Genomic DNA, 23,317 nt, shown 5'->3' on the forward strand with positions numbered 1-23,317 from the left:
ATAGTATAGTATGTCGAAAAAAGTCATAAAATCATAGTATAGTATGTCGAAAAAAGTCATAAAAAAATCATAGTAGTATGTCGAAAAAAGTCAAATAATAGTGTCAAAAAAAGTCATAGTATACTATCTCGAAAAAAGTCATAGTATAGTACGTTGAAAAGTTATAAAAAAGTCATAGTATAGTATGTCAAAAAAAGTCAGTATAGTATTTTGGAAAAAGTCATAATATACTATGTCGTAAAAAGTAAAAAAAAAAGTCATAGTACAGTATGTCATAAAAAAGTCATAAAGTTATAGTATGTCGAAAAAAGTCATAGTATACTATGTCGAATAACGTCATGAAAACTCATAGTATAGTATGTTGAAAAAAAGTCATAAAAAAATCATAGTAGTATGTCGAAAAAAGTCATGAAAAAGTCATAGTATAGTATTTCGGAAAAAGTCATAATATACTATGCGGTAAAAAGTAAAAAAAAAAAAAAGTCATAGTACAGGATGTCATAAAAAGTCATAAAGTTATAGTATGTAGAAAAAAGTCAAAGTCATGGTATAGTATATCAAGAAAGTCAAATAATAGTATGTCGAAAAAGTAATAAAGTCATAGTATAGTATGTTGAAAAAAGTAATAAAGAAAGTCATAGTATGTAGAAAAAGTCATACAAAAGTCCTAGTATAGGATGTGGTAAAAAGTCTAATGTCTATAGAGATTCCTTTATGCATCCAGGTAATTGTAGTTTCAACAAAGCTTTAATTTGAAAAACACTGGATTAAAAAATATAAAACACAAGATGTTTCAGTGTTCATCCGTACACCTTCATCAGTTGTAGTGTGCACAGGAAGTAACTCTGGCCTTAATACACAAGGCAGTCACATGATCTCATGGCTTACTAGCTACTTCCTTTTTTAGCGTTTACTTAAAGCGCTAAAGGAGACTTTTAGCGTCAATAAGAATGACAAAGGCACCTGACCAAGCGTCCATATTTTACGAGATGAGTGTGAGAACCAGACTTACTTCCACAGCGCTGCTGCGGAGGCTCTGGTTAGTCCATACAGCAATAACCTGCTCTGGTTTATTGGCATTTAAACCAATCACAGTCATCTTGTGGCGCTGCTAAATAGTCTCAGGAAGGAACTTGTTTTGGTGGAACATGTGTATGTTCAAACGTTGTTTTAGTCGTGCAACAGAAAACTCAGATTGGACAGATAGTCTAGCTAGCTGTCTGGATTTACCCTGCAGAGATCTGAGGAGCAGTTAACCATATCAATATCATCATAGCAATCCCGGAAGTGGAACGTCGTGGATATACATCCATCCATCCATCCATCTTCGTCCGCTTATCCGGGGTCGGGTCGCGGGGGTAGCAGCTCCAGCAGGGGACCCCAAACTTCCCTTTCCCGAGCCACATTAACCAGCTCCGACTGGGGGATCCCAAGGCGTTCCCAGGCCAGGTTGGAGATATAATCCCTCCACCTAGTCCTGGGTCTCCCCCGAGGCCTCCTCCCAGCTGGACGTCCCTCCACCTAGTCCTGGGTCTCCCCCGAGGCCTCCTCGTGCCTGGAACACCTCCCTAGGGAGGCGCCCAGGGGGCATCCTTACCAGATGCCCGAACCACCTCAACTGGCTCCTTTCGACGCGAAGGAGCAGCGGCTCTACTCCGAGCTCCTTACGGACGACTGAGCTTCTCACCCTATCTCTAAGGGAGACGCCAGCTACCCTCCTGAGGTAGGACACCCATGTCCTAGAGATTGACATGGTTGTATGTCAGTTAGCCTAATAGCTGGTTTGATTTGCATTGAGAGATGATTTTATGGAAAGTACCCCATGTGCCAATCTCTAGGTATGGTGAAGGGGATGTGATGATGGGGGGGTATGGTGAAGGGTATGTGATGATGGGGGTATGGTGAAGGGTATGTGATGTGGGGGGTATGGTGAAGGGTGGGGTATGGTGAAGGGTATGTGTGAAGGGTGATGTGGGGGGTATGGTGAAGGGGTATGAGGGTATGGTGATGGTAGGAAGGGTATGTGATGATGGGGGGGTATGGTTAAGGGTATGTGATGATGTGGGGGTATGGTGAAGGGTATGTGATGATGTGGGGGTATGGTGAAGGGTATGTGATGATGTGGGGGGTATGGTGAAGGGTATGTGATGATGTGGGGGGTATGGTGAAGGGTATGTGATGATGTGGGGGGTACGGTGAAGGGTATGTGATGATGTGGGGGGTATGGTGAAGGGTATGTGATGATGTGGGGGGTACGGTGAAGGGTATGTGATGATGTGGGGGGTATGGTGAAGGGTATGTGATGATGTGGGGGTATGGTGAAGGGTATGTGATGATGTGGGGGGTACGGTGAAGGGTATGTGATGATGTGGGGGTATGGTGAAGGGTATGTGATGATGTGGGGGGTATGGTGAAGGGTATGTGATGATGTGGGGGGTATGGTTAAGGGTATGTGATGATGTGGGGACCAAGGGAACTTTATCAGGATCATAGTATCCTGGATCCATGAAATAACTGGCCTTTCAAAATAAAAGTCTGCTTGCCTCTATGGGAGTTTAACATAGGGGTGTACTGACTTATGCCCCCTGTATTTTAAGGAAGAACATTTATTTATTTACGATACATTATTCATTCACAAAGAATATTGGTGTCCTTAAAAGTTGGATTTTTCCTATTTTTTTAATTAAGGCATTAAGATCAATTTCCAAAAGCTGATTTTGTTATTCCTCTTTTTAGTCAACTTTAGCATGGGTGTCCTCATTTGTTCACATGACTGTACATGTTCTTCATTGAAGTATTCAGGGATTCGGGAGTAGGGGCGCACGATTCAACATCGATTTTCGATTAAAAAAACGACTCACAGTCTGTAAATGTAGTTTTCCCGTGTGACTGCAGTAGACACACAATTAAAAAATAAAAAATTAATATAAAATATGAATCGATGTTGCATCGGTAGAGCTTGGATGGTGTTTTGAATATGAATCGACTGTTTTTGCACAGCCCTATTCAGGAGTGTGTGGTCATCAAACTAAGGTGGTGAAACTCATGATTCATTAATCAATCCCTCCAGAAAAACAATGCAATGCATTCAATACGCAGCACTTTCGCCGCATTAATTGCCAATTTCCGCGCAAAACATGCGGGGCTTGCATGATGTCATAATCCCCGCATTTTCGTTGCAAAAAAAGTCCCAAATATCTTAGCAGAAAGTTGAAAAATGTTGTGTTTACTTCACACAAGAGCAGCCGTTTCCCCCTGTTGAAATTGCATAAATATCCCGCATATTGCATCACATTTTTTAAGAAAATGTGACGCATAATCAAGGATTTTTGCCCTCAACAATCACAAAAAAACTCCATTTTTCTAGGACTGATTAAGTCGTCTTTAAACTTTTAGCGTGTTAACGAGGTCAGAGGTCATCAACTCACCGAGTCTGTAGTAAAGCTCTTAATGTGAAAGAACCACACAGGAAGGCACGAGTGTTAACTTTGTAATAAATGACAGTTTATTATAAAGATTACAATCTGTTGCGTTGCAGAGCTCATCAGTTCTCATTTGTGTGCTCTTTAGTTTTTAGAAAAGGGAAGAAAAAAAACTACAAGTACACACACACCACTCACTCCAGAAGAAACTACAAACATACTGTAAAAAGAGGAAGCTAGAGAGGAGGAGGAAGGTAACCATTAAACCATTATAACCAGGTGAATATCAGGAGGAGGAAGGTTTCACACGCAGGTTAGAAAGCCAGGATTCTCAGCCAATCAGCAGGAAGCTGAGGTGTTACCATGGTGAACACTATCAGGTATGCATTGGCAGCTATTTCGGCCCTTCGTTCCTATCTTTTGCTGCGTTCGTGTGGTGTCGGAATAGTCAGAAATTAAAGATCAGGTCGGAACAACATTCGGAAAGCCGGCGAAAATGTTGGCACACGACTTGCCGAGTTGACGTCATATTACACAGAAACATGGCGGACAAAAGTAAATGTTGGGTTGATGGTAATAAACTTCATTAATAAACTTATTGCATATCAATCTTTTGCTGACATGTAATCTGTAATATGGTATCAGGCTGTAACAGTTAGCTGCTGTCCACTCAGAGTGACCTAGATTAGTTTATTTATTAGTATTAACCTGATAACAAGTCAGGTAAAGTAATATTTGGCTACGTTTACACCGCAAGGCTTATCTTTTTTTGCTCAGACCGTTTTTTTTTTTTGTATGGAGGTTCCCTAGAGGTGTGAATCTTCACTGATCTCCTGATTCATTTAGGATTATCACGTCTTCGATTCGATATCTCGATGCATCAAATACATTTTTCTATTAAAGCCATATAGGAAGCTTCAAGAACAAAACATTCTGCAGTGCTCTGATACTAAATAAACTACAGCACTGAGCACATGGCACTTCCTGAATGTGCAAAACATACCGGAATACGTAAAGAGAAAGGTTGCTAGGCCTACATTAAATTCTCACTTCATCACCACGTCACTGAAGAGATATTTTTAGCAGCAGGTTTGCTGGTTTCTGATTGGCTGAGAAATCCTACAACAAATGAATGACCTCATGTTTATGTTAGTGTACAGGGTGGGGGACCTGAGGTCAGAGGTGACATCACCTCTCCATCACTGATTATCATCGTTACACTGCAGAGAAAGCGACAGCCCACGTCTCATTCTGTGGATACAGTAGACTAATAGTCCTTTATAATATATACTACACATACAGTACATATGTAAAATAAATGTGATATTCACTAATGTAAACAGCTACCCATGAGCTCTCTCTTTACCTGTGAGACCAATACTGTCAAAAGTTCTAAAGATAAATTACTAAAAAGATGTTTTGTGGTGTGAAGTTTCCACTGGTTACCTCCGCCAAGGAGGTCTTCGGTTTGGTTTGTTCGATTGTCTGTCAGCAAGATTACGGAAAAACAACAGGCCCGATTTTCATGATAGTTGGTGGAAAGGTGTAGCATGGGCCAAGAAAGAGCCCATTACATTTTGGAGTGGATCCGAATCACGGAGCAGATACACAAACTATTTTTCACTTTCGCTAACATTCTAGCTAGGCCGCGGCCTTAGTGGAGGTCTGCGGCGCTCCGAGTTCCCTTTCACTCTTGTATTGGTACAGTCCAGCGTGGAAGGCTACTTAAAGCTACATCGTGTAAGAATTTCTCCCATCTAGCGGTGAAATTGTATATGACAACCAACTGAATATTACTTTCTGGCCCCTCCCATTCCTACGGTGGCCGTATTATTCCAAGAAGTACGACTTCCTCCGTGAGTGTTCCTTCCACTCCAATATTAACTTTGGTCTTGTTGCTTTGCCTGTCACGTTGTCGTTTTAATTCTCTTTTTACCTTCCTTGGCGGCTCCGTTACGTCCTAAATCTGCCGGCAGATCGTGTAATCTCCCCCTGGCATTCGTCACGGTGCCAATAGGTGTAAGAGGGCAAAAAGCGGAGGTATGTCCCTCTTTGGCTAATGTATTATAAAGATGGAGGCGCAACATGGCGGCCGTCATTCCAGCGACTCGCTCGTATGTATTGTGAATGATTCTGAATGTCAGATTCTACGCTTACGAGAATACTGTGATTAGTTGGTGGAAGTACACAACGGAGCTTTAAGCTTACCTCTGCGAGACGCTAAAGGCATCGGTTACTCTTTAACCCTGAAAATCAACACACTATCAATGTTAACTTTTTCTTATGTTTTTGTCCCTTTTTCAACACGCTTTTTTCAATGTTTGTCACACTACGTAACACTAACTTAATAACTGTAGTTTTACACTTATTTTTGGAATTGATGGTCAATAAACCTCATTTATAGGGAATTATACCTCATTTTTGAGTTGGAAAAGCAGAAATTAGGAATTATTTAGACTACAATTAAAGGAGTGTATGTTATATAATCACAGACTGGAATATGTCAGCTTTTACTCAATACTATTTTGAGACCACTTACTTACAAACCACCAATTATTTTCTCCAAATGCTGTAAAATTGAACAAAACACCCCAAAATTAATGAAAATATAGTTGTGTACTTGCCAAAGAGCATTGTGTGGAATCATCCATGTTATTCGGGGTAATTAAAATTGGGTTTTATTGAGGGTTAAACAACCTCCTCCCTCTACACCTTTTCCAAAGTCTGATTTTGGGACCATTTTTGTAACTTTCCCAAACCAACAGTGTGACTCTGATGTTTACTTCACGCAGCGTTTGGCCTGGAAAACGGAGGCGAGCAAGTAAGAACTTCTCTACGTACGTTTCGTCGCAGCTTGCCTAGTAGTGGACCAACAGTACTTTGTACAAAGAGCATATCTCGACCTTTAACGTGAGCGTGTTCAATCAGATGTAGCAAATATTTCAAGTGTGTTAACTACTGGAACTACAAACTGGGGACTAGAAGAAATGGATAGTGTGATTACGTTGATAAACCCATTCAAGTGGATTGAGAGTTCAGTCAAACAGCTGATGTGTGGCTGTTTACAAAGGCTGAATATCACATACAGCTAAGACTTTATAGACTACAGTCTACCAAAATATTACTGTATACATGTTATTGTCTACTTTACTTTATATATTACACTATAGCTACATTATTCTACCATAATATATATTATACAGACTATAAAGTCTACTGTAATGTGCTGTACATAGACTATACATTTTATACCTCTGTGCATAAAACGTTTTCACATAAAAGGGCACCGTGAACTTGTACAACTTTGGGATTCATGATTGTGGTTCAGCTTGTGTTTAGGTACTTCAGCTGGGAATAAAAAGCGATATGAACGATTAGATTTGTTGTTGTGGAAACAGGCACTGGAACGTTGATTGTGCTTCAGAGGGGATTAAAGAGGAGAGACTGTAACTGGTCAGATGAATGGAGTCGTATCAGATTAGTTTGAATTTACTGTGTGAAGTTATTTAGAAAAGAGGGAGTTAAAGCCAAGTTCAAGTCAACAGTTTGTGATTATTCAAGTGTTATTAACTCGGCTAGTCAAAGTGAAGAAATCCACCGTCTGGCGACTTCACAGATTTAGTTTTTTACGGATTGTATCTTGTCTATTGTGCAACTGTACAAAAACGTCATCAAATCAAATAGAAGTGATACTTTGTGGTTTTAGTTAACGTCCTCGTAATGTGAAGTCAACGAAACTCTGCTGCATAGAAAGGTGACTAGCCTGCAGAGGTGGAAGAAGCATTCAGATCCTTTAAGTACTAATACCACACTATGAAAATACTCTACTACAAGTAAAACAGCGTGGCCGCGCAACCGGTACAAGTCTGCAGATGTCCACGGATGCAGAGAGCGTAAAGTATGTCCGAGCATCCCGGACGGGTGAACTGGGACTCGTTGCCTGCTTGTCTGTTGTCTTGCCTGTTTTAAAGGAAGTTTTTCCTCGCCACAGTTGCACCAAATGCTTGTTCTATCGTTGGGTCTTTGTAAATTAGGGATGCACCGAATCCAGATTTGTGGGTAGTAAACAACAACGTCCACAGCCTCCAAAATAGTTAAATATAACAACTTAATGCTGAATTCACACGCTCTTTTCACATCGTAGGAAAGCACATCGCCAGATGAGTGACAATTACAACATACCAGTGTATGACGAAGGCATGTTGGGGGGGGGGGGGTGAAATTAGAAAGCTAACGAGCAGCAGCCGGCCGTTCAGTCGCTCCCACTGTAGGGAGACTCGTTTACCGGGAGAGGCACTGTCTGGTTAACACCAGTTTTCAGCAGTGATTGTCCTTCCTTTGCCATACCTGAAGTTGCTGCGTTTTGGCTGCTGTCTGTAGATTCCTTCATGCTCAGCTCGTATTCTTTCGGATGTTGCATGCGCAGGTGTTGTAACAGCGGCGATGTTGTGTGTTGTTTGGGGTCCTCGCCGCCGCGGGACAGGTCGGCATTGCGGGTTGGGCATGTGGCTCGGCTTGGGTCGCCCTCCTACGTAAACACCTTCCCGTAATCAACGGCGGCGTCGTTACATTGACCAACGTAGAGCGCGTGGTACAAGCGTAGGGTTTGGTTCGGTGGAAAAAACTCTAAGGTTTGGCAGAAACCCAACCCCGTCAAAAAGCCCAATACTTGCCTGAATTCCGACCCGAATCCTGGATTCGGTGCATCCCTGTACATTATAGAGTGTGGTCTAGACCTACTCTATCTGTAAAGTGTCCTGAGATAACTCCTGTTGTGATTTGACACTAGAAATACAATTAAATTGAAAGTGAATAGAATTTTTCGGTCAATGATTGGTTAACGAGGGTCAGAAAAAAACTCCTATTCCTATCAAACACATTTTTTGGACTTCACATGATCGCACGGTAGAATGTAATTAGGCAACTTGCCTGTTTTAAAACTCTATTTACTCCATTTATGTTCTGGAGGAAACTCCACGTATGGCAGGGAATATATCCCCAATATGGCAGGGAGGAAACTCCATATATGGCCTGTTCCTGGTGAGTCACCATTACTGCGAGATGGTTATGGCAGGTACAGCCACACTTGATTGATTAGTTTAGGAATAATAGATTTTGGTATGTCAGTGTAAGGAAGGTCTAGGAGGGGAAGGAGAAAGGTATTTTCTGTACAGATGGCTTTAAACAGATAGCACCATGTACAGTAAGCCCTCGATAAACAGGTTAGAAACCAGAGAGGTTTACAGTTGGAGCTCCGCTGCAGCTCTCCCTGAAACACACGGCACATCAGCACAAAGTCACACTCATTGACAAATCATTATGGATTTCAAAAACGTCACCGAAACGACCTTTGAAATTCAACTCATTGTCAAATCATAAGGAACTCAAAATCATTTTCCAAACTATTATAAACTCTGTAAGTCACCACCACCACATTATTATTACTTGTTATTCATAAATTCTAAATGATCGGTGTTAAGATATGAACTCAAAAGAAACAAACATTCTTCATGAGTGATACTTAAAAAAAAAAACAAGAAGAAGAAAAAAAAAAAAGCTAAGTCACAAGAAAGACGGAGAAATGTCCTCAGCTAATCTCCCGTTGTTGTTGTTGTTGTTGTTAAGGTCGAGACTCCCAGGAGCTCGCTAATCAGCCAGCTAAACTTGCCTGGGGAAGCAGGGTGGCACGAGGAAAATAACCCGTCTCATTATATTAGTAATTGGCTTGTCAGCTCTTTGATCAACGTCCGCTGTTGGGATCAGCAGAAGAGCTCTGTGTCCAGCTGTGATTGGCTTAGTATGAATCTGTGAATGGACACAAAGTAGATTAACATGCCAAAAAGTTGCTGCTCACAGCTTCTCAAATATGAACATTTGCTTGTTTTGTTAGTCGTCTACCATAGTACAATTAATATCTTTGGGTTTTGGAGAGTCATTTAGAGTTAATATTGGATTTTATATTGATATACTGCCAGAAATGGGTCATTGTTCCTTCCGCCTGACGCATGTTTGCGCAAAGCGAATAAGGCAAAGAGGCGAACATTATTTGCTCGTCGTCTTGCGGACAGAACTGTAACGCGATTACACGCAAATATTCCCAATACGTCCCCACGACGCAAATATTCGCTCTGCCTCTGTGTGAACAAACCATAAGAGAAAATAGTTTGTACAGTGTAGTGTGAAATAAACCGTCAACTGTCGCCTTTACTTAAATCTCCCGTTAATGCCAGAATCAAATGTTTGTGTTGGAGATGCAAAGTTCAATGTACTTGAACTTTGCCTGCAAAACCTGGCGGAAAATAAGTGCAGTGCATGGGTTACAGCTGGTCTCTCCATTGCAAATCATAGCCATGTTCTGTGCATTGTTTGACTTTTTGTAAGAAAACTCAGCCTACTACAGAGCAACCAGGCTAACGCTCGGTGGAATCTTTTCCAATTTGTTGTCTTTTCAATAGAGGAATTACAAATTCGGTTGAGGGCTTTTACGGCTTAAATAGGAGGCACTAGATGTTAACAGAGGGCAAACTAAATCTTGGAGGTCTAAACTAAAACTAAAGCTAAATACTGGACACGGACCTTGGTGCTACCAGTCAGCTTGGGTTGATCAAAGAGCTGATAAGCCAAAATGTCTTCGAGGTCACTCAGATAGCTGGGCTCCACGTTGGTAAAAAGGTCTAAAGATTCAGTCACTGCTAAGATATTCTAGTCAAAGAGATGGCCTAGTGTCTGACCAGAGGTTATGAGGTCACAGGATGTCCAGAGGTCAAGTGGAACCATCCAGCAGCTGTCTGAGCGCCCTCTCGATGTTGATTCGGTGTCCCAGTCTGGTGACGCCCAGCTCCACGTAGTCCTCCTTGGTGAGGGCGGGAAGATGGGAGCCTTCGATCTCGTGCTCCTGGAAGCGCTGGCGGTGTTCGGCCAGGCCCACGCTCTCCAGCCAGTCACCCACGTCATATTTATTCCACAAGTTAAGGGGCCGCTGCCTCCATGGCCGAAGGGCCAACAGGGGCCCGCTGAGGACAGGGGAGGGGCAGGGAGAGGCGTGGGGCGAAGGAGAGGGGGAACGAGACCTGGTTCGTGCGCTGGCGCTTCGCATCACAAACCGAACCTCCTTTGGTTCTGAGGGGAGGCTGAGACTGGACGACTTCAGGATGGTTAGGCTGCGACCCGAGCTCAGATCTGGCCTTTCAGGGCAGGTGGTGGGGGAGGAGGCAAGCCCTATTGACCTATCAGATGGGGAGGGAGAGGGGGAGGGGCTCCGGCGGGTTACAGGGTAGCGGCTTCCTGGTCGGACTGTGTAGCTGGCGCCGAATCCTCGCTGGGAGATAGTGTGGAGTTCCCCAAGACTGGAGAACAACCTGCAACACATTAAACAGTACATGAATGACATAAACATACGTTGATGTGTCTACATGGAGTTAAGCTAAGCCCCGCTCCCCTCAGGCTACATCTTCACTACGACGTTTTCTTTTAAAAACAAATATCTTTTGCTACGTTTATGCATTGCATCCACGTTACTCCGTGTTTCTGAGCCCCTAAAACGGAGACTATTGGAAACGACGACGCACGTCAGTCTTACCGGTTAGGTAGCTTACAGACCTTTCAGTAACCGTTACACTTTTCCCCATTGTTCTTTCTCCAAATTATTTTCAACTTACACATCCATGGTTTTCAACCACAGTTTCTATTCCTATTCCTTGCACTTTTGCTCATATATTTTTGGTTTTTGTAAAGGAAATCGCTCTTACGTTTGCAGTGTGCATACCGCATAAGAAATACAAACTGGCCTTGTTATGGTTGGTAAGCTGTTATTGGACAATCATTTGTTTGGCAGAGGTGTTAAGCAAATGGTATATTCCAAGGTTGTATTCAAAAGACAGATAGGACAGTCAACATTTAGTAGTTAGTCATCGGTGAAGAAGGTGCATGTTAGTTAGCTGTTAAAAATAAAAAAATCATCTCTTAGCGATGACGAGAAATGTTTACCAGAGATAAAAACCTACGATTTACTCTCTCCATTGTCCAAACATCTGGAACAACACAAACAACAGATTCTGTTACAACCACCGCACACAGTAGTACTGTGAGGTCAGTAGTAGTGCAGTATTTACAGTAAAAAGGCAGTTTGTAGTACCTGGCACCTCCTACTGGTGACCTCCGGCCCGGATCGAGGGGACTCGGCTCCTCCCCCAGAGAGTGACTGTCTTTGTTGAGCAGCTGTAGCCGATTAGCCAGATCCAGTCCGGACCCCGCCCTGCCGCTCAGCTCCAGCGCTGATGCCGACCGGCTGGTCAGATCCGCAGCTGAGCCCGCCCCCTGACCTCCCAGTGCCGCTGGACGTCCCCCTTCGTCCGGGCTGAAGCCTCGCCGCTCCTCGCGGTCGTCCCCACCCCCCCACAGCTTGGACCTCCTCTGGAACAGATAGCGTGGCTGCCGTCCGCCGCCGCTGGTGGGGGAGGAACAGAGTGGGGAGGAGGGGGAGGAGCAGGACGCAGCAGACGGGAGGAGCTCACTGTCTGATGATTGCTTCAGTAGCGGATCCCGGAGCGCAGAGCGGCCACGCCCGATAGGTGAACGAAGGCGTGGCTTGAGACCGATTGGGGAGGTGGCGGGGGAGGAGGGAGAAGGGTGAGCAGCGGGAGGGGAGGAGGGGGAGGATGGAGCAGGAGGGGAGGCCAAGGTGATGGAGGGAGGGAGTGAGCTGGGGGAGGACGAGCTGTCGTGGAGCCGTTCGTCACCTCCTTCCTCCTCATCTCCTCGTCGACCCAGAGACTCAGGACCACTCTCTCCTCCTCCTCCTCCTCCCTCCCCACCTCGCCGTGGCAACAGTATAAGGGATGATGGGGGAGGAAGGGCGGGAGGAGTGGCGAAGGCAGCGGGTGGAGTTACCAGGCCGATTCTGCGGAGCTCCTCCCTCGTCTCCTCATCACTGGACGACAACAGCGCCGGTGGGAGTGTAACTGTGTAAGCCCCGCCCTCCTCCTCTGAGCTGCCCACTGTGAGGCTTCTGCGCCTGTCAATCAGAGCAGGGTGACTTTCATTGGCCAGCGCTGGCAAGGGGCTGGGTCTCCAGCGCTCAGGGGAGGGGGCGGCAGGTGATGTCACTCCTCCCTCTGTTTCCGGACGCTCCACTTGTCCGTCAGGGAATATTGGCGGGGTGATGCGTTTATGCCTCAGCTCAGGACTGCTCTGGGGAGTGGTGCGCTTGGTTCGCTGCTCGGGGCTTGTCTGAGGGGTGGCGCGTTTGGACCGCGGCTCGGGGCTGCCCTGTGGGGTGGGGATAGGGGTGCGCTTGTGTCTTCCCTCGGGGCTTGCGGCTGGAGTGGGGATGGGCGTGGTGGAGGCCGATGCGTGTTTCAGTCGAGGCTCGGGGCTCGGCGTGCGGGCAGTGAGCGCTCGTTCTCGTGCAGCAAGAGCCAGGGCGAGTGGAGATGAGGGGTCTGAGGCGAGAAGAGAGGTTTCCAGTTGTAAAGTTTTAGTATGGATAGATTTTTATGCTCTTAATTAGGGCTGTCAAAATAACGCGTTCATTTCGATTAAATAATCTGAGAAAAAATAACTCGCAAAAAAAAATAACGCAGATTAATCCATTCCATATCGACGTTTGACCCGGAGCCGTTCTAGCACCATTGGACTGTAAAATGAAGGAGGGAGACGAGAATGTTCTGCCTGGATCATTATTGGAACATTTACTTGTAAAAATCTTCTTCCTGCCAACCCTGGCTACTGAAATCTGGTGCCACTGATATGTCTGCTCTTCTCTCTGATGCTCTGAAGACGATACAGGCAACACAAAGGCTGCACATGACGCTAGTTAACACTATACTCAACAGCAGCTAACGTTAGCCTACCGCTAGCTAGTTAACACTATACTCAACAGCAGCTAACGTTAGCCTACCGCTAGCAAGTTAACACTATACTCGACAGCAACTAACGTTAGCCTACCGCTAGCTAGTTAACACTATACTCGACAGCAGCTAACGTTAGCCTACCGCTAGCTAGTTAACACTATACTCGACAGCAGCTAACGTTAGCCTACCGCTAGCTAGTTAACACTATACTCGACAGCAGCTAACGTTAGCCTACCGCTAGCTAGTTAACACTATACTCGACAGCAGCTAACGTTAGCCTACCGCTAGCTAGTTAACACTATACTCGACAGCAGCTAACGTTAGCCTACCGCTAGCTAGTTAACACTATACTCGACAGCAGCTAACGTTAGCCTACCGCTAGCTAGTAGCTGGATCAAACAGGGTTAAATGCTGACAGCTAACGCTAAACGGTGTAAAGTGTGACTGTGTTTCACTGTAGAGGATTCAACACCGGGATGTAACAATCTGCAGCTGCCGTCGGATAAACAACACAGACGGTGCGTTCAATGACACTGGTAAACTACAGCCTCGTGGTGCATTTGAAGTTATTGTAAATGTCCTTTTCCCATCTGGTGGTTGTTTTTGTCGTTCAACAGCAATTTACTAGTGAAATAAGTTATTGTTATTGTTATACATTATTATTAATCATTTAATGTCGACCATATGGCCTTAGCAATAAACAAGCCGTTCTTTAATGTCACCGACTGTTGTTTAGTACCCTTTTTTTTTCTTTTCTTTTTTTTACTTTCTTAAAAAAGTATCGGTTCAGGCACCGTTAATTATGTATGCGATTAAATTTCGATTAATTAATCACAGAGTATGTAATTAATTAGATAACATTTTTTAATCGATTGACAGCCCTAATATACATAAATATATATATATATAATATACAATATATATATAATATATACAGTATATATGCTGATTCTGTTTAGGTCTGGTTATTGATTACATCTCCAAGTGGAGTTATTGCTCCAAACAAGCACACACACACACACACACACACACACACACACACACACACACACACACACACACACACACACACACACACACACACACACACACACACGGGAATGCGACAGTGAAGCGTTTTTAAGATTTCCACTCTGGAGGGTGGTTTCACTTTTTTGTATTTTTAAGCCCCAAAAATGCCGTCGCCGTTTTCACCCGCGAGCGTATTTGCCTTACTTTTGCTAAGTAGTACAGTCTTGTTTTGTTTTTATCAACCTTTTTATAGAAAAAAATGACATAGTTTTCATAATTCTGTGATTTGGATAAACGTTAATGCTTGAATTCCCAGAATTGATTATTGTAACTTGCCTATTGTCATACAGAATGCATCCAGACTCAGACTGACCTAGAGGTTTCCCCGTCAGTGGGTGGAGGAAGGTGTGAGGCGTTGGTGAGGGCGACAGGACCGGAGCTGGAGGGGGAAGCTCTCCGAGGTCGTCCATCGAATGGCTCTGAGTGAGGAGGGGCACCTGGTTTTCTGACCCGGCTCCCTCCACAGACAGGAAGAGAGACGACCTGCGACCCTGAACCCGAGCGCGCTCTGAAAGAACCTGCTGCTGGTACAGCTCGGCCCTACTGGGGCTGCCGCCTCCGTCTACTCTCAACAAATCTTGATCTCTGATTCCTAGAAGAAGAGAACAAACAAGGAGTCAGATGGGTAGGCGTGACATTAGGAGACTACGGCATTATATTTGTGTCTCAATCCTGAGCTGGTGAAGGGACATTTTGAGAGCACAATATTGTTTTTTAGCAAGCACATGAAAAAGCAAGAATCATTTAATTTGAGCAAACAAGATGTTTGCAGACAACTCAATGTATTGATTTGCTTGTTTGCTATGATCCACATCAGCTCACACTAATAACCTCTTAAATTTACTTTTCTGTGTGCTTCCAAGTTTTGCTGCACACTCGCTCAACCGGACAGATTTAACATTTTACAGTGTGCTTCAATCAGAGAATTGACGTTGGTACTTTCTGATTGTCTTTAAAGTGATCATTCTTGGGTAACTGGTCACTCTGAGGCCATTCTCCAAGTGCTTCCAATCAGACGGAGCACTTTTTGCAAGTTGCACACGGCCTTTTTTGTTGAAGACTACAATTATAAGGCAATAACATTCACCACCACAGAAGGCCCGCCTCTCAATTAATCTGATTGGACAATGGGAATAAATGCAAATCATGCAGGGCGCTTTTCTGCTGAGTTTTTTCCCCTAGAGGCGGTCTAGCTGCCAAGAACTTAGCAAAGTACAGACTGACTTTGACAAAACTAAATGCATTGACCACAGAATACATTATAGTTTGTGCTCAAAACTTCCCATCATGCATCAGGAAATTAGACACAAATATAACTCGTTAGAAATGAGAAAGACAAGTGTGAGCGATCCTGACCCTGCTCCTCTACAGGAAGTTGTTTCAACAAAGGTGACTTCCTCCTCTGCGGCTTGGAGGGCGGAGCCTGCTGTCCCACGTTAGCATAAGGGTTTTCTATTGGTCGTCCCCGACGGCGCGACAGTGGTGAGTGGCCGAGGGCGGGGCTGGTGCTGTGGAGAGACAGCGTGGATGTGTGCGTGGCGGTGTGAAGCGTGTGTGTGGCGGTGTGCGTGGCAGTGTGCAGCGAATGCGTGGCGGCAGCGTGTGCGTCAGGTTGCAGCTGCGGCGGCGTGTCCTGCAGGATGATCATCGACCTTGCCTTCCTCTGCCGCTCGGCGTGGGCGTGGCTCCGCGTCGGGGAATCGGAAAGCTCCTGGAGCCTCGGCTCCGCCCCCGGCTTGAAGCTGGAGCGGGTTAGCCCCTCCCCTCTGGCTGGGGGAGGAGGGGGGAGGAAGGAGGGAGGGGGGCCGGAGTCGAGGAGGAAGAGCGAGGAGGTGGAGGAGGAGGCGGAGGGAGGAGGGGGTGGAGCCATCTGAGGAGGAGGAGGGATGAAGCTGTCCGTCAGGGAGGAGCTCCGAGGAAACCGACTTTCATTGATCAGAGCGGTGATCCTGTCGTCATCAGGTGTGCCTGCCGTGGTAACCATGGAGACGTTAAAATGAAGGTAGCCAACACTTCAAACTATAAACAACACAAAAATGTAGCCCAAACTTTGTGACTTTGAGTATACAGTAAGTAAGAGCCCCGAGATGATAGAAGGGAACTTTACAACAACAGTTGAAGTTTCTCGCAGTTGAATGCACCATTAGTTTATAACGAGGTGCACCTGGATGCATCATGGAGTCCCGTCGGCGCCCCCATGCTTTACCTTCGTTGTTTGCTTTTTATAACTCGCGGGAAAGGCAAAACGTTGCCACACCAGTGACTTCAGGGAAGCAGGAGGATTTTCCAGTTCTGTTGCTTCTCTGTCATCTTGACTCCGACAGTGTCCGTGGTGTCTGGAAAACTGCAGCTGCAGGCTACCGCTAAGCTAACGTTACCCTGTGTTTTAGCTACATGCTACCAGATGGTAAGCTACGCTATGTCTGTTGTTTTTGCTTCGGATGTGCGCAAGTAGGCGGGGCTGGAGAGAGAAATACTGGGGGAATCGTCAATCCTGCTTTGATTTTTAGATGGAAATCCTGACGCCCCAATACAGTATGTATAACACCGTGTGTGTGTGTGTGTGTGTGTGTGTGTGTGTGTGTGTCTGTCTCACCAAAGCTCTTGGTTCTGGACATTCCTCGGGGTAAAGCCATGGTGCTTTTCTCTGGAGCTGAGGGGGGCACCAGACCCTGACGCTCAAACAACGACTGCAGACACAAACACACATTTGGTCCAAAAACCTGAATTTTTCTGCTCATCTTAACTGAGGATTTGTAATGAAAAAGAGTAATTCCAGTCATAACGTGTGAACTCAAGCCAGATAATTTTTCTCATAGGCGACTACATGCGCAGACTTGACCCTTTAACGCAGAACTATTCCTTACAGCACGTGTGTCAAACTCAAGGCCCGCAGGCCAAATCCGGCCCCTTGCAAATTCTGATCTGGCCCGCATATCTATTTAGGTTCACAATACATTTTGGCCCACCGAGTTGTGTGCCAAACCAAAAACATGGGAAACTGTTTTTCAACATGTTATTATGCAACACTCAAAGCACAATTTGGCAAATCTGCCGACTTTGAGACTCAGAAGTTCCCCCAGAAGCAGAGAGATGCATATTCAGGCTGTGAAAGAGCTTGTTGTGAGTCAGCTGTGTGGTAGCCTGCTTAGAAGATGTAATCATTGTTTTGCTTGATTTGCTAAATTCTAGGATGGTTTTGAACGTTTTTGCTCACTTTTTCAGGGCTTTATGTGGACCAAACTGTCAGTGAGAAGACTATATGAGACATGCAATAATAGAGTCAAAGATGTTTTCCTTTTTCGATGAAATAAAAGCCAATAAACTCTACATGTCTGGCCCTTGATGTCATTCTCTTTTTGACACCCCTGCCTTACAGGAATCATATCTCCGAGAGTCATTAATATCGGTCTTATTTTAGGATCATTACTGCCCTTTTAATACTTGTCTACTGTGTAAGGTACTATAACGTAGTCTTACGTTAATCTCTGCCTGCGTTATTCGGCGGCTGGTCGGTCTCTGTTTCACCGTTGCCGCTCTGAAGTCGTCTGACGGACGGGCCCTTAGAACAACTTCCTGTTGACCCCCGGCCAACATCTCATCCAGTTTCTCTGGAGGGAGTAGACATGATTAAAAAAACAAAACAAGATAAACCAACAAAATATAGTGATTCACAGAATGAGGACATCACATCACGACACGACACACAACAACCACATGACATCACAACACGACACACAACAACCACATGACATCACGAGACGACACACAACAACCACATGACATCACGACACGACACACAACAACCACATGACATCACGACACACAACAACCACATGACATCACGACACGACACACAACCACATGACATCACGACACACAACAACCACATGACATCACGACACGACACACAACAACCACATGACATCACGACCACACACACATGACACACGACACACACAACATCGACATCACGACGACACACAACCACATGACATCACGACCCATTTACACAACAACCACATGACATCACGACCGACCAACCACATGACATCGACACGACACACAACCACATGACATCACGACACACAACAACCACATGACATCACGACACGACACACAACAACCACATGACATCACGACACGACACACAACAACCACATGACATCACGACACGACACACAACAACCACATGACATCACGACACACGACACACAACAACCACATGACATCACGACCCGACACACAACAACCACATTACATCACAACGACTGACCACATTGCAACAACCACATGACATCACAACACGACACACAACAACCACATGACATCACGACACGACACACAACAACTACATGACATCACAACACGACACACAACAACCACATGACGACCACGACACACAGCAACCACATGACATCACAACACGACACACAACAACCACATGACATCACGAGACGACACACAACAACCACATGACATCACGACACGACACACAACAACCACATGACATCACAACACGACACACAACAACCACATGACATCACGACACGACACACAACAACCACATGACATCACGACACGACACACAACAACCACATGACATCACGACACGACACACAACAACCACATGACATCACAACATGAGTCAGCAGGGCCGTAGCAGATGGAAAGTGACTCGATGTTAAACTTATATTTTAAGGTTTGAGATGTTTTTTTGTCCGTGTCATAATAAAAAATCTAAATTGAAATGAGCAACAAACCAAACTCACCAAAAATAGTAAAAATTTAACATTTTATTTAGCAATTCAAGTGCTCAAATATATATATATATATATATATATATATATATATATATATATATATATAATGTCAAATGTATCTCCCTATATGATTGTTTAAATATTGCATCAAAGCGTTCTTAAATAACCCTTTTTGACTAGAAATGTTAGGATAAAACAAATAAAAAAATATAAGGATCAGCTTCAACAAAACAACATATGACACGTGTGTAATTGTTAAACCTCCAAGCCTCCAAACCTCCAAGGCTTTTCTAGACTTTCCAAAAGTTATCAGAGAATGGCTCCAGTTCTGATTGTGAAACGAGTCGTTGGGAGGACGTTGAAAAACGTCTCTTTCGCCTCTTGTCTATCTCGTCGACGTTTCATTTCATTTCATTTCTCTGCAGGGTAAATCCAGACAGCTAGCTAGACTATCTGTCCAATCTCAGTTTCCTGTTGCACGACTAAAACAACCTTTGAACGTACACGTTCCACCAAAACAAGTTCCTTCCTGAGACTATTTAGCAGAGGCACCGTGGCTCCGTCCGGAGCTTAGTCCCGCCCACGACGATTGTGATTGGTTTAAAGAAATGCCAATGAACCAGAGCACATTTTATTCCCAGCCCAGAATGCTGTGTGGACTAGCTAGACCTTCCTCCGCAGCGCTGTGGAGGAGGGTCTGGCAATGCGAGAAAAATGGGTCTTTTTGGGCCAGAGGGCATCACGTGACAGACATGGAAAATGTAATTCCAATGTTTGACTGCTATGTCAAATTGGCTTCAAAGCCTGGCGCACTTCCTGGTGGCCTGGGGTTGAAGTCATTTTCCATGTAAAAACATGTTGTTAAGATTAGCTGCTTTTGCTTTTAATAATGTTAATATTTGTAATGTATTAGTAATCATGTTAAGGTTTGGACTTTAGTAACGGATCTGAACACTTCCTCCAGCACCGGAGAGAGTTAAAGTCCTTGCACACTGAGTCCGATGTGAACATTTTTGCAAAAACAATACAGAATGTGACGCTGCTGTCGCTCTCTCCTTCTCCCTCCTTTCATCCCTCGCTTCTCTCCGTCGACAGTTACCTCTCTCTGCCTGCGTCTTCTTGCGTTTGGCACCTCGGCTACCTGAAGGAGGTGTGCTGCCCTCTCTCTGTCTCCATCACTACACTGTTGCTCTCCTTTTTCTGTCTGCGTTCTCATCTTCCCCTCTTCCATTCTCCTCATCATCATCATCCTCCTCCTCCTGGGTATTACCATCTGACCTGTTGACACACTATCACTCTGCTAGCGTCTTTCTATGCTGAATTTCTCAATTGGCTCATACCTTCTCTTTGTCAAAACACATCAAGATGTTTTGCTACGGATGCGAAAAAACGCAGAAAATTGAACCCATACCGAATGATGAAATTTTCCGAGGCAGTGTGTAAACGATTGAAACAACGTGAGGTCGTTTTAGGACCTTTTAGGGTTCGCTACGGCCCTGGCTGTGACATCACTGACACACCATGACATCATGCCATGAGAGCAACATTATTGCCACCGCAGTGTTACATCACAACAACAAATAAAACGCAGTAAAACAAAAGCCGCAAATACGACATCATCAAATGTGACTCACCGAAGCGTCTCCTCCTGGCTGCAGACAGAACAAAGGTCAACAACACACACTCCTACAGTTTGACTCAACTGTGTGTGTGTGTGTGTGTGTGTGTGTGTGTGTGTGTGTGTGTGTGTGTGTGTGTGTGTGTGTGTGTGTGTGTGTGTGTGTGTGTGTGTGCGTGTGTTACCTATGTCCTCCAGGTCAGCGGTCATGGACTTGGATCGGAGTGTCAACGAGGTGCTGGGGGCTCGTTTTGGAGGGGGAGGAGCTACAAGACAAGAACCAATCAGAGCACGGTTAGTGAGTGAACCGAAAAAAACAAACACTGTACCAAAGAATTTCTAATAAGGGAAGAAGTTCCACTCTCTCGTTACTTCCGGCTTCTGAACTGGTTGCAGCTCCACTCTGGTTCCATATGAGGGCGCTCACAGGCCAGTGCAGAATGAATGGGACTCTACGGAGCTATACTCCTCAAAATCCACTTTTCTCAGGATATCATTTTTTGTCTAGTAATTTGAATGTTGCATTCAAAAGGGGAGGCTAAGAAAATACACACTGCTGGGTGACGTCATACACATATACGGCCAGAGATACCGCTTTACGGCAAGCTCTGGCTCTGACATTCTGGTTCTGCTTTGGATGCCGTCAAGCGGGATCTCCGATCGTAATCAGTCCTTCTCTGACCAATCAGCATTCATTAGCAGAATGCTAGCGTGTTATGGGCAACAACGACTCAACCTGTAAGAAATCGAAAGGACATAAGTACTCGTTCATTCAACTTTTGACCTATAATCCATGTTGAACTGGCAAAAACTACAATCAAATCTGAGATTCCTCAACGACAATCAGGCGAAAGAGACAAATGTAGCCGTCTAGCTCCATAGAGTCCCATTCATTTAGCCGTCTAGCTCCATAGAGTCCCATTCATTTAGCGTCTAGCTCCATAGAGTCCCATTCATTTAGCCGTCTAGCTCCATAGAGTCCCATTCATTTAGCCATCTAGCTCCATAGAGTCCCATTCATTTAGCCATCTAGCTCCATAGAGTCCCATTCATTTAGCCGTCTAGCTCCATAGAGTCCCATTCATTTAGCATCTAGCTCCATAGAGTCCCATTCATTTAGCACTGGACCGTGATCACCCCCAGTGGAACTCTGGTGGAACTGCAACCAAATTCGGTACAATGGGGCTGAATAGGGAGTGCAACGGCTCTCCGTAGACGGGCTTTGACTGTACTTTACGTGAAGCTTCCTGCTTTTGTGACAATTACACAGACTGCAGTAAATATTAATGACCCCCTCGTGACACTGGTTTTTGTTCCGTACACTAATGATGTTCAGTACAGTTGACCTTTTACTGCCGCTCGCTAAATAAATACTTCCAGGTCATGAAAAACAAAAATATACTTGTCATCTTCATTTTTTCCGTCTCACATCCCCGAACACCCACATTTATTTTCTGTGTGAATCCAGTGAGTTTGATTGATGCGCCCACAGCGCTTGACAATGGAGGGTGACAACAGTTTCTGAGGGGAGATGACTAGAGCAGCGAAAAAGTACAATTAAACGTAATCTATGCTTCTCATAGTACTGTTGTCTGTATGAAGTGATTTGATGTCATCAAAAGTTGTTAAATATCACCATTTGTTGAATAAATGCTTAACATTAATACCCAGCAATGACGGCTTGGCGCCATTGTTGCTGTGCAGCCAGAGCAGCGGGTCTTTTTGCATTATGCTAACGGTATGGAAAGCCCCGCCCCCACATGTTGGTGGGGATAAGTTCGTTTTGTATGTGACGTATGAAACCCTGGCTGTTTGAATCTGTGTTTTTGAGACTGTCATTGGTACAGTGCCGTTCAAAGGCGGAAATGCTCAGCAACGGCTCATTTCTAGAGCTGCAAAGATTAATCGATAAGTTGTCAACTATTAAATTAAACGCCAACTATTTTTAATAATCGATTAACCAGTTTAAGTAAAACTACTCCGATGTCAGCTTGTTAAATGTGAATATGTTGTAGTTTCTTCCCCTCCTCTGTGACAGTAAGCTGAAGATCTTTGAGTTCTGGACAAAACAAGACATCTGAGGGACGTCATCTTGGGCTTTTTGGGAAACACTGATCTACATTTTCCACCATTTATTGACATTTTAGAAACCAAACAACTAATTATGATAGGCTTTTGGGGGTGCACTGGTCAGTTTTGATTATTGGGGGGTGTTTTAACCCCCAATCCCCCCCTGTAAATCATGCCTATGAGTAAATAAAACATTGAGTTGCACCTTTCTTCCTGATCAGGTTGGATTCAGATTTCCTGGAAACGGATACGACCTTCATCAGCAGTCGACTCCCGCCCTGTCGGATCAGAGAGACGACCTGCCGGTGACCCACCTTCACCACGTCGGCCCCGTTCACCTGGACGACACACACACACACACACACACACACACACACACACACACACACACACACAGGTGTGTCACACAGCTTTCGTAGCGGAGATCTAACGATGCCACACATTTATTTATTATTATACTTTTTTTTAATCCTGCCAGTTTTATTGTAACAGACCTGATACATTGAATATATGTACAGCTCT

At 44.6% G+C, this 23,317-nt stretch overlaps 1 protein-coding gene across 1 annotated transcript in view; it reads right to left on the reverse strand.

The window, feature by feature from the left end:
• Positions 1–7,656: 7,656 nt before the first annotated feature.
• The window catches only part of shank3b (SH3 and multiple ankyrin repeat domains 3b), a 35,809-nt gene continuing 20,148 nt past the window's right edge, over positions 7,657–23,317 (reverse strand). The window contains 9 exon segments of the mRNA XM_078281648.1: positions 7,657–10,780; positions 11,426–11,452; positions 11,557–12,862; positions 14,658–14,936; positions 15,701–16,312; positions 16,941–17,034; positions 17,825–17,955; positions 20,911–20,991; positions 23,001–23,133. Coding sequence (XP_078137774.1) covers positions 10,186–10,780; positions 11,426–11,452; positions 11,557–12,862; positions 14,658–14,936; positions 15,701–16,312; positions 16,941–17,034; positions 17,825–17,955; positions 20,911–20,991; positions 23,001–23,133 — 3,258 coding nt within the window. The 3' untranslated portion in view covers positions 7,657–10,185.

The sequence above is a fragment of the Sander vitreus genome, chromosome 23 (genome assembly GCF_031162955.1).
Source record: "Sander vitreus isolate 19-12246 chromosome 23, sanVit1, whole genome shotgun sequence".
Lineage (NCBI taxonomy): Eukaryota > Metazoa > Chordata > Actinopteri > Perciformes > Percidae > Sander > Sander vitreus.